This window comes from Vombatus ursinus, unplaced genomic scaffold (assembly GCF_900497805.2).
Source record: "Vombatus ursinus unplaced genomic scaffold, bare-nosed wombat genome assembly UNPS02014826.1, whole genome shotgun sequence".
NCBI classification, from domain to species: domain Eukaryota; kingdom Metazoa; phylum Chordata; class Mammalia; order Diprotodontia; family Vombatidae; genus Vombatus; species Vombatus ursinus.
This window is the reverse complement of record NW_020954604.1, coordinates 5040401-5056671: the sequence shown is the minus strand read 5'-3', so window position 1 is coordinate 5056671 and position 16271 is coordinate 5040401. Positions and strand designations below refer to the sequence as shown.

The window sequence follows — 16271 nt, the reverse complement described above, 5'->3', positions numbered from 1 at the left end:
CTTTCTCCACTTCAGTCCTTCCATACCAATCATCCTGGCTACTGTGAATATTCTTAGTCAGGCCTGATTCAGGTTAGTCTGATGGTTTTGGCTCATGATTAGAATTAAATGAAAATTTCTAGACCATGTAACATTATTTAAAAGGAATTAATGTCATGAAAGGGATATTCAGGAAAGTCATAGCATGGATTCAGGTAGATTCAGTTCTCCTTGTCTCCTTTGTAAGTTAGATCTGGTCAGGAATCATAGTCATATGTTGTCTTGAATAGCCACAAGGATTCCATGAAGCCTGAGGAACACTAACTCCTAATAAGCTAGATTTTTTATATCTTAGGTGACCAGTAAACTACATCAATAATTCAAGCCTTATCCGTGAAGCAACTAAGTTTCTAAAATGGTTTCTTTGCCTTTTCAGGGAGGAACCAGCCTTACCTCCATGTAGTAGATGTTGCTCTTACTATATAGTTATCCCTTACGCATAATGGCTTTCTCCATCACAGTTTCAATGTACTGTATATCTGCATAAGAAATTAAATGGGAATTTTTTGAGGAGTTTTGCAGAAACTGCAGATGGCACACAAAGGCCAGCAGACAAACACGTAAAAGGTTTAGAAAATCAGAAATGCATAAAATATATGTATATTATTTGTATAATAATATCAAAACCCCATTAAAAAATTTGGACTTCTGTTACAAGTGGAGGGCCAAAAAATTTTATGCTGATTTTTCAGATTATGGGGATCTTCATGATGTGGAAGGGGTGGTACTTGCTGATCTTACTGCCTTCCATAGACTCAATTATTTCTACGCGGATAAGCTATTACAACTTGATGGCACAGTGCTTAGAGTGCTGGGCCTGGAGTCAGGAAGACTGGTCTTCCTGAGTTCAAATCTGGCTGTAGACACTTAATAGATGTATGATCCTGGCTAAGTCACTTAACCTCACTCCTTATCTGTAAAATGAGCTGGAGAAAGAAATGGCAAACCACCATTGTATCTTTGCCAAGAAAACCCGAAATAGGGTGACAGAGTAGCACATGACTGAAAAATGACTGAACAACAAGAAGAAGCAGATAACTTCTAGACCTCGATATTGAGTCCTAGATTGTCTTCTAACTTCCAGTCCCATATCATATACTGCCTAACGTACATTTCAGAGTCATCTGAAAACAATGTCAAAACAATTCATTCTCCTTTTTCCTTAAAACCTACCCTTCTTTTAAACTTCCCAATTGTTGTTGAAGGCACCATCTTCTTTCTATTCACTCAGGATCACAACTTTGGTGTCATTCCAAACTTCTTATTTTCACTCTACATATCCAGTCACCAAAGGCCTTGCAGGCATTTCTGTCTCCAGAATATCTACTGTATGTTTCCATTTACCCACTCCTGCAGCTACTACTAAAGTTCAGATTGTGATCACCTCTTACCTAAATCAATAAATCATCTGTATTTCCTGCCTCGAGTCTGTCCCAACTCTAACACATTCTCTTTACAGCCACTAAAGAGATTTGCCACTTACAGGCTTAGAACTACTAGCCCTCTCTTAGATCACCCAGCAGTTTAGTAACTTTGACCAATGTCATACAACCAGTAGGTGTCACAAGTGGGACTTGAATCCTGTTCTTACTGGTTTCAAGGTTAACTATCTACTGTATCAGGCTGCCTCTAGTGTTTTTAGAGCTGTAAAATAAGTTAAGATTTTAATCACATTGACATATATTTGTTTCAGGAATGAAGTCAACATTTCATAGTAGGGATTAGATATTTGATTCATATTTATTTAACATTTTTTTTTACTTGCAGATGACAAAAAATGTTCCATAGTTAAATTTTAAAAAGGAGTATGTCAGAACATAAGACTGGAGTGCCAGTGTGCCAAGTCTGTTGAGTTCTGGGTATATAAATAGCTAGTTCTTATTGTGGGAGAGCTCACATTCTAAGTGGGCTTAACTACACATAAAGGATAGTAAGGTGAGGTCTTCTAGATACTCCTCTTAGCAGATGAAATCATTTTGATAATATCATAATATCAAGCACTAAGACATTGCAGAACCTCCTAAATTAAATTCATGGTCAATCTAAAGAATTTGGACTATTGTCCCAAGAAAAATTATGTGTGTGTATATATGTGTATATGTAAAATGTGTAAATTGTGTATAATTTGTATATCACATAAGTTATATGTGTATATATATATGCACACATATATATTCATATAAATAAGTAGATATATAGATAAACATATATTATTTGTCCTTTATTTAGAAGAGGACTAATGACATAAAAACACACACACATACATACACACACATACATATACACGCTCTCAGAAAACCTAAATAGTTTTGATTATGCTTCCTTTCTTTTTTAAAAAAAATTTTTGTATAGAGGAAAAATCGGCTTTAGAACAGAAACCTTCAAAGCCAGCTGCTCCCCAGGTACCACCCAAGAAACCTACTCCTCCTAACAAAGCCAACAATTTATTAAGATCCTCAGGGACGATGTATCCAAAGCGACCGGAAAAACCAATGCCGCCGCCACCACCTCTTATCTCTAAGTAAGTCACTTCATTTTATGTTAATTTTTCTGCCATCAAAAAATTAGTTACATCACTAAGAATATTATATTTTTTAAAGTAACCGTACTGACCTTGTTTTCTGTTTATTTTTGGCAAAATGCTAATCTTAGTGTGCTTATCTCCCAAATTATAATGGAAATATTATTGCTTTTGTGATATTATTTACCAGTTTTAAACTTGTGAGTTTTATAGAATAGAAAGAATAAAATTAAATCTCAATTTTTTTTATTTTTATAAGTTGCCAGTATCTTTAAATTATTTTTTATCTTATTTTTAAACTTAGGCATCAAGAAAAGCAAATCATTACACATCAGTTCCATGTTATTTGCTTTTTAAAGGTTTATATTAACTTTATGAAAATAATATTAGTTTAATTTAATTTTTTGTTTATTTTGCACATGTTAAATGATCACTGTCTCTTTGGTTCTTCATTTTAGGCTCAATGGGGAAGTTCCTATCTTCCCGTCAAAGACAGAAAATGAGCCAGTATTGAAACCAAAGTTAGATTCTGAACAAGTACCTTCTAGACCAAAATCAGTAGACCTAGATTCATTTGTAATAAGGAGCTCTAAAGAGATAGGTAAGTTAACAAATAGAGTAATCTGTTATTTTTAAATCTTTGAATGTATATTCTCATTAAACTCCTGACATATATAGATCTTTGCATGTGATGTTAGTATAAAAAGTAAAGTGGAATGAAGGCTTTAAACATATTCTTATTATATGTGGTCTGATTGAAAAAGTTAAACTAAACTGCAGATGATTGACCTCAATGATTTTAGATGATATACTATGTTTCGAATTAATCATGAGGCTGCAAGAGATTTTGAGAGAACATCTATCTTAAACCTCCCAAACTATCCCAGACAGAATAGAATTCAACCTATTTTTAAATTTGTCCACAGAAATTCCACAGCTTCTATTTCTTTCATTTTTTTCAGTGCTAAAAAACATTAGATTTAAGAAATACTATTTTGATTCTTCCCTGCTTTGTTTTATTTTAAGATAGTTTCCTTTTTTTATTTTTTGGCACTCTATCTTTGATTAAATAGACTCTTTATAAAGACTTTTTATATATTTGAATAACCTTTCATAACCTTTTCTGATAAGCTGACTGATATTCATCTATTTTAGACACAGATCTTCAGCCCTTGTTCATCTTTGTGATTATGCTGTGTACCTTTTCTGATTCTCTTCCATTCCTTTTAGTTGTGAGGTGCAGAATTGAAAAGTGAACTCTGGGATTTGTGTTTTACTAGTATACAGTGTCTTGTGAAGATTGTTTTATAATTAGGGTTAGGGAAGATTGTTTTATAATTCTGTCAGTAATATCACTATTGCCACTTTTTATAGCACTTTGCACTTGTATGCTACTATTTACTTTTTTAAAACATATTTACAGATAATATACTTTTTTCTTCATTACAATCTAAACTAAAGTTATGATGCTTTCATTTTCCACATAAGACAGCAAAGGTACAGGTTGATTTAGTGACTTAATCAGTATCATACAATAGTGATTTAAAATAGCCTACACCCAACTCAGTACTTTCCCACTACTGCTTTACCAGCCTTTATATTTAGTGGTCTTAGTATTATACTTTAAAAAAAAAAAACTATCATGATTTATTACTGTTTTGTTTGGAAATTTTTGCACTTTAATTTTCCTTTTTAAGTTAATACCATGCTGTACTGTCATCGTTTCTTTTTGACTTTCTAAATTCTTAGACTATTCTCAAACAGTCCCTTTCTTTTAGTAACTATGCCCTACAATCTGTTAAATGCTTGAAACTTTTGAATACTACTAAGTTTGAATCTTTTCCAACAAGCACTAGGCAAGACATATTAAGAATAGGGACTATACGTGATTTCGCTAACATAGGGAACTTGAATAAGAAAACTACATTTACCAATGAAGATTGGCCTGGTCTCTGCAATTTATAATCTTTAGAGAATTACCTAGGACACCCAGATTTTAAAGACTGAAACTTGGGGTATTTTCTAACAAAAGAATTTCCTTGCCTACTAGCTATTGATTTAAATAAAAGGAGCTGCTTTCATTTTTTTTTCTTTTTATAAATATTTTTACCTTGGCTTTTATGTTTTTTTTATGTAAGCAAACCTTAATCATTTATAATTTTGAAGTACACTGAAAAATTCATTTTTAGAGTTTTGGTACCAAAGTCATAATCTGCTTTTAAAAGTCAAGGAAGTAGGTAATAATAGGTTAAGGGATTTTATTTGGTTCTGGTTCTTGGAAGTGCATTAATATTGTTGTTGAGCATCTTTATTTCTAATATACAATTTTTTTTCTATTACTCTTCTCAGATTCTGATGACACTTGTTTGGGGAAAGTGTTCAGGGCCCATGTAAGATTTCTTGATTGATTCTACCAAGATATTTCACAATATACTTAATCTACAATGCCTTTGCTTTTTAATTCCATTACCTCTCTGTGGAGAATGTGAGCATCTGTTTTTCAACGCAGTAATTCATTTTCCTCTCCGTCTATTGCTGTCTCTTTAGATGACCTTAGGTTTTCAGGCATCTTTTGTCTTTACATTTTTGCCTTTAAACCTTTTTTTTTAAATATTAATTTGTTATATAGTATGATTTGTTTTTGAGAAATTTCTAGCAGAAATAAAACATATACTTAATACCATATGAACCAAACTAATAAGTAATAGGAGAAAAAACTTAAGAGTAACTTTTTAAAAAATCCTTTCCCACTCTATCTTAATATCTAGATGGATAATAAGGGTAACATTTTGCACCGTATTGGGGCATCTCTTCACCAACTAAAATTTAGAATAGAAATAAATATGCAAGTAATATAGAACAGCAGATGACTAAATTGTTGCTTTAATTAATGTGGCCAAAATACAGAATGCAGATAAGGGGTTTACTGATACAAAAACTCAGCAATTGTAATCATTAAAGTAAGTTGATTTGCTGTAGCTCAGTCACCCCATAACTTAAGGCCATGGGATTAAGGAAACGACTCTTATAATACATGTAAATACTGGAGAGTTGATTAATATATAATTAAGTCTATAAGTAGTTGTTGCATACAAAACACATCTGCACACACACACATGTATAGGCGTAATGGGATACAAAAACTGCTTGAGTGTAACTTTACCTTTTCCAAGTATCTTAGGTTCTGCTTATTTCTGTTTTTCATTTAGGTTATAGGGTTATTATATTTAAAACTAGAGGGGAACTTAATGGCAGCTTTATTTAGTAATGCTCTTAATTTTTATTTATTTTGCCACTTTCATGATATGTTGACGTTTTGAAAAACACTATCCCACATACATACCCAAATGAAGCCTTAGTCAGCAGTGAAAGCCTATAATAATTAATGAGTTAAAGAACGTATCATAGAAATAATCCACATGGAAAGGAAAATTACAGTAGTGAAACAAGAAATAAAATTTCTGGGATACAGCTAAAGTAGTACTCAGAGAAAAATTGTATCTCTAAAAATATGCATTAACATAATAGAAAAAAGGATTTATTGATTGAATATGTATTTTTTGAAATTAGAAAGCCCTCCCCAAAATAGTCTAAAATCAGCATAAAAGAAGAGACATTAAAAAATTAGAAGAGAGATAATAAATTAAGTACTATAGAAATGGTAGATAAAACCAAAAGTTCTTTGAAATGACTAACAAAAGTAATAAATCATTAGAGAATTGATTGAAAAGAAAAGGGCAGAAAACCAACAAAAATACTGAAATCCAAAAAAAAAACCCCAGAAGAAATAAAAAGTATTAGAACCTGCTATGTACAAAACTGTATGCCACCGTAACTGTGAACACAAAAGAAGTAGAGAAATTTCTTCACAAATATAAAATAACCAAATTAACCAAGGACAAATACAAATCTTAATCTAGTCTTGGAGGAAAAACTAGAAGTAACTGTAGAGGAACTATGTCACATCCACCACCACCTCTCCTCTCACCTTCTTTCCCCCTTCCCCCCCCCCCGAACAAAACAAAACAAAACAAAAACATTAAAAACAAGAAACTTCTGCTGGATTCATGGGAGAAATATTTCAAATTTTAGAAGAATAGTACCAATACACAAATTATTCTCAAAATTTGAGAGAGGAAGCACCATATTGGACACCTTTTGTAAGACAGATGTAGTCCTCATACCTATATCAGAGAAGGATACCAGTATTATTGAAAATATAGGCCAATATCATTAAGAAATATCAGTTTAAAATTTTAAAATAAATCTGTCAAACAGACTACATCCAAAGCAATACATTCAAGAATTTGTTCATTATGACCAAGTTGGATTTATACCAGGCATGTAAGATGGTGCAGCATTCATAAAACAATCAACATAATGAATTATATCAAAAGCAAAAACATCTAAAACCACATGATTAACTCAACACAAGCAGAAAAACCTTTGACAAAGCTTAATACTCAGGTTAAAAAAAATCCTACAAATTATGGGCGTAGAACCTTTTGAAAAATATCCTATAAAGTATCTACCTCAAACTAGTATCATATGCTATGGATGTAGACTGGAAGCTTTCCCAAAAATACAATAATAAAGCCAAGATGTAACTCACCATATTACTATTTGATGTAGTTCTAGAAGTACTAGCAGTAGCAATAAGAAGAGAAAGAAATTAAAGTATAATGAAAGGTAGAGTGGAAATAAAATTGTCCCTATTTGCTGATGACATGATAGTTGACTTAAAAAATCCTAGCGACTTGGCAAAGATATTAAAACAGTTGTTTCAGCAAAGTTTCAGGTTGTGAAATAAACCTTCAAAAATTAAGAGTATTTCTCTACAATAACAAAATCCAAGGGAGAGATCTCATTGCAAATAATAACATAATGCACAAAATAATTGATCTAGAAAAGCACACAAAATACCTTTTATAGATTCAGTTACAAAATGCTTAATGAAAAAATAAAGCACAATTTAAATAGTTTATGGTCAGCTAGATGGTGCAGCGGATAAAGTTCTGAAGCTGGAATCAGGAAGAATTTTCTTCCTGAGTTCAAATCTGTCCTCAGACACTTACTAGCTGTGTGACCTTGGGCAAGTCACTTAACCCTGTTTACCTCAGTTCCTCTTCTGTAAAATGAGCTGGAGAAGGAAATGGCGAACCATTGGGTCACAAAGAGTTAGACATGACTGAAATTTTATTGCTTTACCAAACTATCAGTGGAATATTTTACAGAATTTATTTAGAAAAGCAAAAAAGGAAATGAAGAAAGATAGGGATGAATATAGAATAGCACTTCCAGACTTCAAGCTTTATTATTAAGGTATTGGTTAAAAAAAATAAAGAAGTGTAACAAAACAGAATAGAACATGGAGAATCAGAAACAATGGAATCTGATAATCCAGTGTTTGAGGAACTAGAAAATATAAATTACTTAGGAAAAAGACTCCTTATTTGATTCAGTACTACTGGGAAAACTGGAGAGTTCTCCAACAGAAATTAGGTTTATGTCAACACCTTATGCCCTATTCTACAGTAAGTTCTAAATGGATATGTGACCTTAATATTGAAGATCATACTATAAAAAAGTTAGAAAAGAAGCAGATAATATACTTTTCCCAATTGTAGACAGAAGATGTATTCTTAACCAAAAAAGAATACAAAAGACAGACAACTTTGATTACATGAAACCGAAAAGCTTCTATATTAAAAAAAAATTACTTCAAGAATAAGAAGGAAAACAGTTACATGTGAAAGATATATTTTTATCAAATTTCTCAGATAAAAGTCTGGTGTACAAGATTATAAAAAGTGACAGTTATATGACCAAAGACCATTCCCCCATCAAAGGATGTGAACAAAGAGTTCTTAAAAGTGAAATTGAATACTGTTAGCAACTATATGAAAGAGTATTCCAGATCACTAGTAATAAGAAAAATACAAATCAAAACAACATAGTCAAGGTTGGAGGGGGTCATAGGATAATTAGTATATCGTTGATGCAGCTGTGAATCAGTATAATCATTTTGTAAAGCCATTTGGAATTATGCAAATGCTAAAATTGTCCATACCTTTTGACCCAGAGATTCCACCCCAAGACTTAGAGCCCCTAGAGGTTAATGATAAAAAGAAAATTCCCATATACACCAAAATATTTATTGTAGCACTTTTTGTGATAGCAAAGAATTTGAAGCAAAGTGATGCCTGTCTGCTGGAAATGGTTAAACAAATTGTGGTGCATGACTGTAAGGGAATGTTACTGTATTGTAAGAAATGACAAACATGATGAATATGGAAAAAAGTAGAAGAACTTACATGAACTGATACAGAGTAAAGTTAGCAGAGCCAAGAAAACTGTATACACAATGACTACAATAATGCAAATGGAAACAACCATAAATAAAACAATCAAAAGTGAATGTTGCAAAATTACAGAAAATAATCAAGAGAAGACAATCCCACCCTACTCCTTTGCAGGGGAGGAAGGTTCGCAGTTCGTTGTACATATTTTCAGACTTTCGATATTTTTGCTGATTAGTTTTGCTGACTTTTTTCTTTTTTTATTAAAAATATTTGTCATGTGGACAGGGAGGGGAGTGGATACTGGGAGAAATTTCAGTGATGTAAAAAAGTCATATATAAAAATTTATTTAAAAAAAAGAAAAAAAAACAAAGCATAGTCTAGGTCAAACATGACCAAAATTTATTTGTATTTTTTTAGGTCACCCAATTTAAGGATACAAGAATTTTTCAGGGTGACTTGTTAACTGTTAAAATAGATTGGGAAATATAGTATACTGATTTTCTTCATGGAAATGTAAAGAGTGCTGGATTGGGAGTCACGATCTGGATTTGAATGCTTGTTCTGGCATGCTCTACCTATTTGAACTTGATTACTTCATCTCTCTGAGTTTGTTTCCTCACCTTTAAAAATGAGGGAATGTTGGGGCAGCTAGGTGGTGCAGTAGATAGAGCACCAGCCCTGAAGTCAGGAGGACCTGAGTTCAAATGCGGCCTTGGACCAAACACTTGACACTTACTAGCTGTGTGACCCTGGGCAAGTCACTTAACCCCAATTGACTAAATAAATAAATAAATGAATAAAAATAAAGAATGAGGGAATGTGATCAGAGAGCCTTTAAGTCCCCTACTTTTAAGTCCCTTGAATTTGAAATCTAGGAAAATATTATAACTAATATGTAGAAATTTGCTGTGAAGCAACTAGAAAAAAATTTGTTGCTTTATCAAGTGTATCTTCTTACAGATAGTAATTAAGTGAATGTATTAGCCCTTCACTCCATGTATAGACAGACTACATATTCATGTGTTTATATTACATTGGTGTATATCTAAATATAGAAATAAGTTGTAGTAAATCACACATACACACACACACACACACACACCCCTATCTTTGATTTCCCAGATAACAAGATGCTGGTGTGTGAACTCCTTGTACCAAAGGAAATCTGTGACTTTATAGGTAAAATCCTAGGGAGTTTGTCTTCAAGCAAAAGTTTAGTGCCATACCAATGACCCACGTTTCATTGACTCTAAGCCAAGTCCACCATTCCATAATGCTTTTTTTTGCTTCACTTCATCCTAGGAAAAGTACCATGTTTAGATTTTCTCACTCCCCCACCCCCCAATTACACTATTTTTCTTAGGGTATTGTGAAGTATTTAGAGACAGCTTTGCTTAGTATATAGTGTACTGGGCTTGAAGTAAGGAAGATCTGGGTTCACGTCCTGTGTCTAATGCTTGCTAGGTGTTTTAGCTATGCTTGCTAAAATTCCCTGTGTCCCAGTCAGCCCTCCAGTCATAGATGGCTTTCCACACCTAGAATTCCCCACACTGATGAATCACAGATCCTTCCCTTATTTTCCCATTTTATATGATGCTAACAGCACATAAATCTTTTTAAACATGTAGTTCTCACTTCCTTTTCAAACACATAGAATATACCATTTTTGGAAGTTTGTTAGAGAGATCTCACGGCTCAGATATTACTAAGAGGTTATATATTAATCCTTAAAAGTTAAAATGATGATGCTGGTATTGGTTGCATTAGATATATTTTTTCATAATCAGCAGTACTTCATAGTTTTTCCCTCAGAAAAAGTTTTCCAGATTTAAAAGAGAGCTTTGAAAGGACAGACATTTTGTTTACGGTATTTCTGTGTTGAGTAAGGAAAATAAATCAATCTCCTCTTCAATCTTATTTGTTCATTTCCTGTAATTCCCACCCTCCCACCCCCAATATGATCATATTACTAAGATGGTAATCACCATATACATTTTTTAATACGTAAAAATGAAGACTGTGTAACCTCACAGGACTTAAACCATGACAGGTACACATGAGCAGACATTGTAACTCTAAAATTATCTGTATCTAATAGTCTTTTGACTTTATATTTGTGAATTTTCTATTATTGAGATTATCAAATGGGACATGAGCATATTTTCATCGAAAATATATAACTGACATAGTCCATTTTTCTGTTCAGGTTTTTAGATCTCTTGACATCTGTAACCTTTAAGAAAAAAGAAATATATAGCATTAGTCATACTTTCTAATATTGTGAAATCTCAGAGTCAATGCTTATTGGTATCATATACCAAGAAATTGATCATACATAATCTAGTTATAGCCATCAAACATTTGTATCAGATTGTATTCTTAAACAAAATCAATGTTTTGAGGCCATCTTTGTTCTCTTTCTAAATTTATATACTTCTGAACCTCTAGTTATATAGTTTATTGAAGCAGGTTCATTTAATAATTAAAAGGACAAAACTCAAATAAAAAACCAGTTCTTATTTAAGCCTAATATGTAATACCATATATAATCAATATGCTGAATATTGAAGCTATGCTGTTCCTTCTACCAATGTTTCTTTTTCCTGCTTTGTAAAATAAATTTTTGGGTTCAGAATCTTTTTTCTAGACATTCCTATCCTTGACTTTTCTTTCCAGATTTTGTTTCCTATCCTGTTTGCCATGTTTCCCTTCTTACGTGTCAGGAAATTACCCTACCCTTCTCCATTTTGGTAAGATGCTATTCTATTAAAAAAAAATGGTATACTCAGTAGAAATAGGTATGTGGAGACTTGTCTTTTTATGAAATTAATGTCTATCATTGTTTATGCTAACATTTTTGGTTTTCATGAAAAAACCAAATCTCTTTGGAAACATTTCTATAAGTAGACAGAAAACATTATGTCAAATAATTTTCAAACATCTATAAATCTTGACAGTCTTGAAATCATAGAAAGTTTCTAGTCAGTGTTCCTTAAACATTGTATGTTGTATTTTGACTTACTTTTTACCTTGTCTTCCTGAGTAGCCAAACAGAAATTTAGGTTATTTGAAAGTAATTGAGTGATTGATATTAGCAATATTATGGACAACCTAATTCAAGCTGTTGTTACTCATAAACAAAATTTAAAGATTTAAATATTTTAAAGGATTTTTTAAAAAGGATTTTATTTAAATGATATGTTTAAGGATTTAAATATATGATAGTGTGCTCTCATTAAGTATTTCATGAGTTTAGGGTGTACGTTAAAAAAAAAAAACTAACCCAAGAACAAGGAAGTTGCTAAGTTAAGACTGTTCAGCTATAGAGAGAGCTCGAGTATTATTGTTATTATTAGTTGTTGGTTATGTGAAAATGTTTTTTCATGAGTGTGGTGTGGAATGTTAAAAATTCATCTTATTTTTTGTTTGTCCTTACATTTTTCCCTCCTTTATCTTTTACCTTTGATTTCTTTCTTTTTATTGCTTAAATATACATTCAAAAATAATACCTACAAATCCAAAATGACTGATTGTAGTAGTTATTATGGTTTTACTTAACAAAAAATGTTTAGCAGTAGCAAAAGCAGACTTCTGCATTCAAAATAGAGAAAATACTTTCTTTTTACATGTAGCATCTCTATTTGGCAATGAAATTTATAAATATAAATGTTTATATGTACATCTTGACCGGAAATTTTTTTAAAAAATTATTTGATGATAAATACCCCTATAAATTGCTATTCGTTTTTTTACAGTATGTGTAGTCTTATGGCATATGATTTCTTACATCTGAATGCAGACAATTATCAAAAGAATCAAAACAAAAGTATAAGGAGATATTAAAGTGCCTATTTAGTAATATTAATATAACAGAAAGAGGTACCCAGGATGGAAAACACAAAATAGTCAGAATATGAACTTGGAAAAGTGATAAATATTATTCAAATGAAAAGTATTACTGTTATTGTAAAATGGCATTGTTAGATAGTGTGTTTCCCTCAACCCTTCTACATTCTTCATTCCTCCCAGACACACAAAAAATGTTGAGAGCTAAAGTAGGCGATGGATATTGGGTTAAAATGCAATAAATTATTAGAATACTTTAGAAAAATGAAATTAAATATATAGAACAAATGAAACATCTAATAAAAAAAATTACCAAAGTTTGTGGTAAATGTTACCTGGGGTTTGGGGTGGGGCTAAAGAGAGAGGGCATGGATCAAGATCTGAGAGAACCCAAAGCTATCTGTTGCATTATGAGACAGCTTAGCTCTGGGTCATGTGGATTGGGAAAGTCTAGAAGGATATACAGAGTAATCCATACTAGAATGACCCAGGGTTCCCTCAGGATCTTCTCCCAACTTTAATATGAAGCATGAGTAAAGTCTTCCATATCAGAGGTGAACCATAGGAAAAACAGGCACCTGCAGAATGAGGTTAAGCTTCACCAGCTTTAATAGTAACAAATAAGATGATGTTCTCTATTGCCTTTTCCATATTCTCCTTGTTTTGGGATTTCAGACCCTTGGGTATAGTAATATAGCAAATATAGCAATAAGTAAAACTAATGATACTTTTAAGCAATTGCTCAATGAATTTACAATCTAAGTTGAGAGTTTAGTTATAACCTTAGCTGTATCAGACTGAGCAGAATAGAACAACTTAGGCTTTTTCTTTGTACTGAGAAAGAATTTTATGTGAAAGTACATTGTTATACATAACTGAATTCATAAGTGTCATCATAAAGTTATGACTTGATATTTTAGATGGGTTTCATGTATCCATATTTTCCTTTGTTTTGAGATATATGGCAGTTAATGCTTCACTTTAAAAAGTAACCCATGATTTTTTGTGTGTATTTTTGTTTTTGTGTTTGTCTTTTGTTTTTACAAAATAAAGATTTAAGATGTTCCAGATTTTTTCATGCTACTATTTCTAAGTAGCTATGATTCCATATTTACATGATTTGTTCTGTATCTATCTTTTTCCCAAAAAGTACTTTTTTGAAGACTGCTTCTGTACATGAACTTTATATTATCTTAACTAGAAAATCATGTTTGGGTTGAATAATATCAGAGATTCAACTTGTTTTTAGAGATTATTTTGTTTTCCAAATGCGTATGAAAAATATAGTACAACTTTGTGAGTCATTAAATGCAATGTTGTACTTTTAGTTTATAGTTTTGGAAAACATTTCATTTGCTTTTTACTAATTTGATTTTATGTCTAGTAAGATAAATGATGTACATATTTATTTTCATCCTCTAGATATTGTAAATTTTGATGACATAGCTTCCTCCGAAAACCTTTTACATCTTACTGCAAATAGACCGAAGATGCCTGGAAGGAGGTTACCTGGTCGCTTCAATGGAGGTCATAGTGTGAGTTATTTACTGCGTTTAAACAGCAAATTGCTTAGAAAATGTGAAAGGGACAAAAGCAATCAGAAAGAATTCCTTCTACTATAGTCTGCCCCTCAGCATTTACCCCCACTCTCATCTCCCCCCAAAAAAGCCCTGAGCCAGTTACACCCATGTGAGCAATGGGACCCAGAAACTTGTGTGTTGAAGGAAGCAAAGCAAGAGTGAGAAGTGATCTAGTTGTGGTATAATGAGTGAAGCGCTAGTTTTGGAGTCAGGCTATCTAAATTTGAATACAAATTTGATGAAGTAATTATGACTTAGGTTAAGTTGCCGAACTTTTTAGTTACTTTTTCCTCAGTTTCCTTATTTTTAAAATGGAAATAATGCATGCACTATTTACCTTCACAAGTTTATTGTAAGGATTAAATAGCATAATGTGTGTAAGGCACTTTGTAAGCCTTAAAGCACCAAATAGATGAATGTTGTTATTTCATTTTTCTTATCTTTCCCATTGCCATCATTCTATTTTTCCTTTATGTTAAAAGTTATACGTATAGGTTTGGCAGACTCTGCAGGTGGATAAAATAACCAGCTGCTTTGTGTAGTTGAATAAAAGTATTGAAATATAAATTCATTTTTGAGAGACTTCTCCAGCGGCATTTATGTAGCATTATTGTCTTCATGATCATCATGATTGTCATTCCATTTCCAATAGTCTAGGATGAACTCAAGAGTTGGGGAAGCTTTCCTAAAGGTGAATGTATCCATAATTCTTATACCATCAGAAAGTCTTAGGACCGAGAAAAAGGAGTAAGAAGTCTGCTCTGTACATTTAGCTTTAAAGAATATTCTTTCTGATTCAGAACTTCTGGTAATATGCGTAATACCCATTTTGCTTTGAGCTTTAAAAACAGTCAATTCAACTTTGTTCCCTCAGAACAAAGTGAGAAAGAAGCACTGTTCCTGAAAACTTCCATGATATGTATGTGGGGTGTAGCTTTAATGTTAAGGTGCCATTTCTTTGCTGTTTCCTTATAGTTCTGAATCTTATGATCATTTGAAAATAACCTACTCATTTCATATAATAATAGCTTGCATTTTTATAGCTCCTTTATACATTTTAATACATGATATAATCACTTTACTAAACAACCTTATGAGGTAAATGGTGTGACTGTTACCCCCATTTTACAGATAAGGAAACTGAGGGTAATAGAAGTGAAATGACTTGCACAACATTAGACATCTAGAAATTGTTGAAAATTGGATTCAAATCTACATCTCCCTATTTTTAGGCCATTGTTCTCTCCACTACACTTGGGTTAATGTAATAGCTGGACATCATTTCACTGAGTGAATACATCATCATCATCATCAAAAAGATCTTAATCATTAAAGAAATCTGTATAAACTGCCTTTTTTTGATTTGGCTGCTAAGTCCATTGAAAGTCCCAGGCTGCTTCCTGCCTCTTCTAGGACCATTTAGAGCCTTTCTTCCTTGGGAAACATCTCATGCCCAGTTGACTTTATGCTGATCTATTTGTAGTCTCCTATCTTGTTTGTTTATGTATATATAAAATATGTTCTTTATCACTGTATTTGCTTGAAAGTGTGTAATTGGAGAAGCTCATAGTCATCAGGAACCAGCTTATTTTTAGCTTCAAGATAGATACATAATTGGTTTAGTATAGCTAGTTTATGCATTTAACACCAATGAAACAAGAATTGTAACAATTAAGTTGAGAACAAATGTTCTTCTTGGAGGAATGGTGGTGTTCAAGGGCCTGCTGCCTTTTTCTTTTCTTTTATGCCCCTATAATCAAGTTTCCTTTTAATTCTGTAGCCAATTCAAAGTCCAGAAAAAGTCTTGAAGTTTCAGAAAGGTGAGGAAGAAAGTGCCAAATTAAAGACAAATGAAATTAAAAAGGTAAGCTGCTATTGTTTAAAAGGTAGTCGTTATGCTCGATCAACATTGTCATAGTTTCTGGGATTTGGTAGCAGGGTAAGAGTCAGGACAGTTATAAAATCTGAAGGCTGAAAAATAG

General features: G+C 32.3%; 1 protein-coding gene across 5 annotated transcripts in view; it reads left to right on the top strand.

Annotated features, from left to right (window-relative positions):
• CD2AP (CD2 associated protein) overlaps window positions 1–16271 on the top strand; it is a 165979-nt gene that overhangs the window by 109969 nt on the left and 39739 nt on the right. For 4 of the 5 annotated variants that reach the window (XM_027838415.1, XM_027838412.1, XM_027838411.1 and 1 more), the window contains 4 exons: window positions 2392–2560; window positions 3019–3161; window positions 14132–14244; window positions 16070–16153. In XM_027838415.1, coding sequence (XP_027694216.1) covers window positions 2392–2560; window positions 3019–3161; window positions 14132–14244; window positions 16070–16153 — 509 coding nt within the window. The remainder of the gene's footprint in view (window positions 1–2391; window positions 2561–3018; window positions 3162–14131; window positions 14245–16069; window positions 16154–16271) is intronic. The other variant, XM_027838413.1, reaches the window with a different exon arrangement.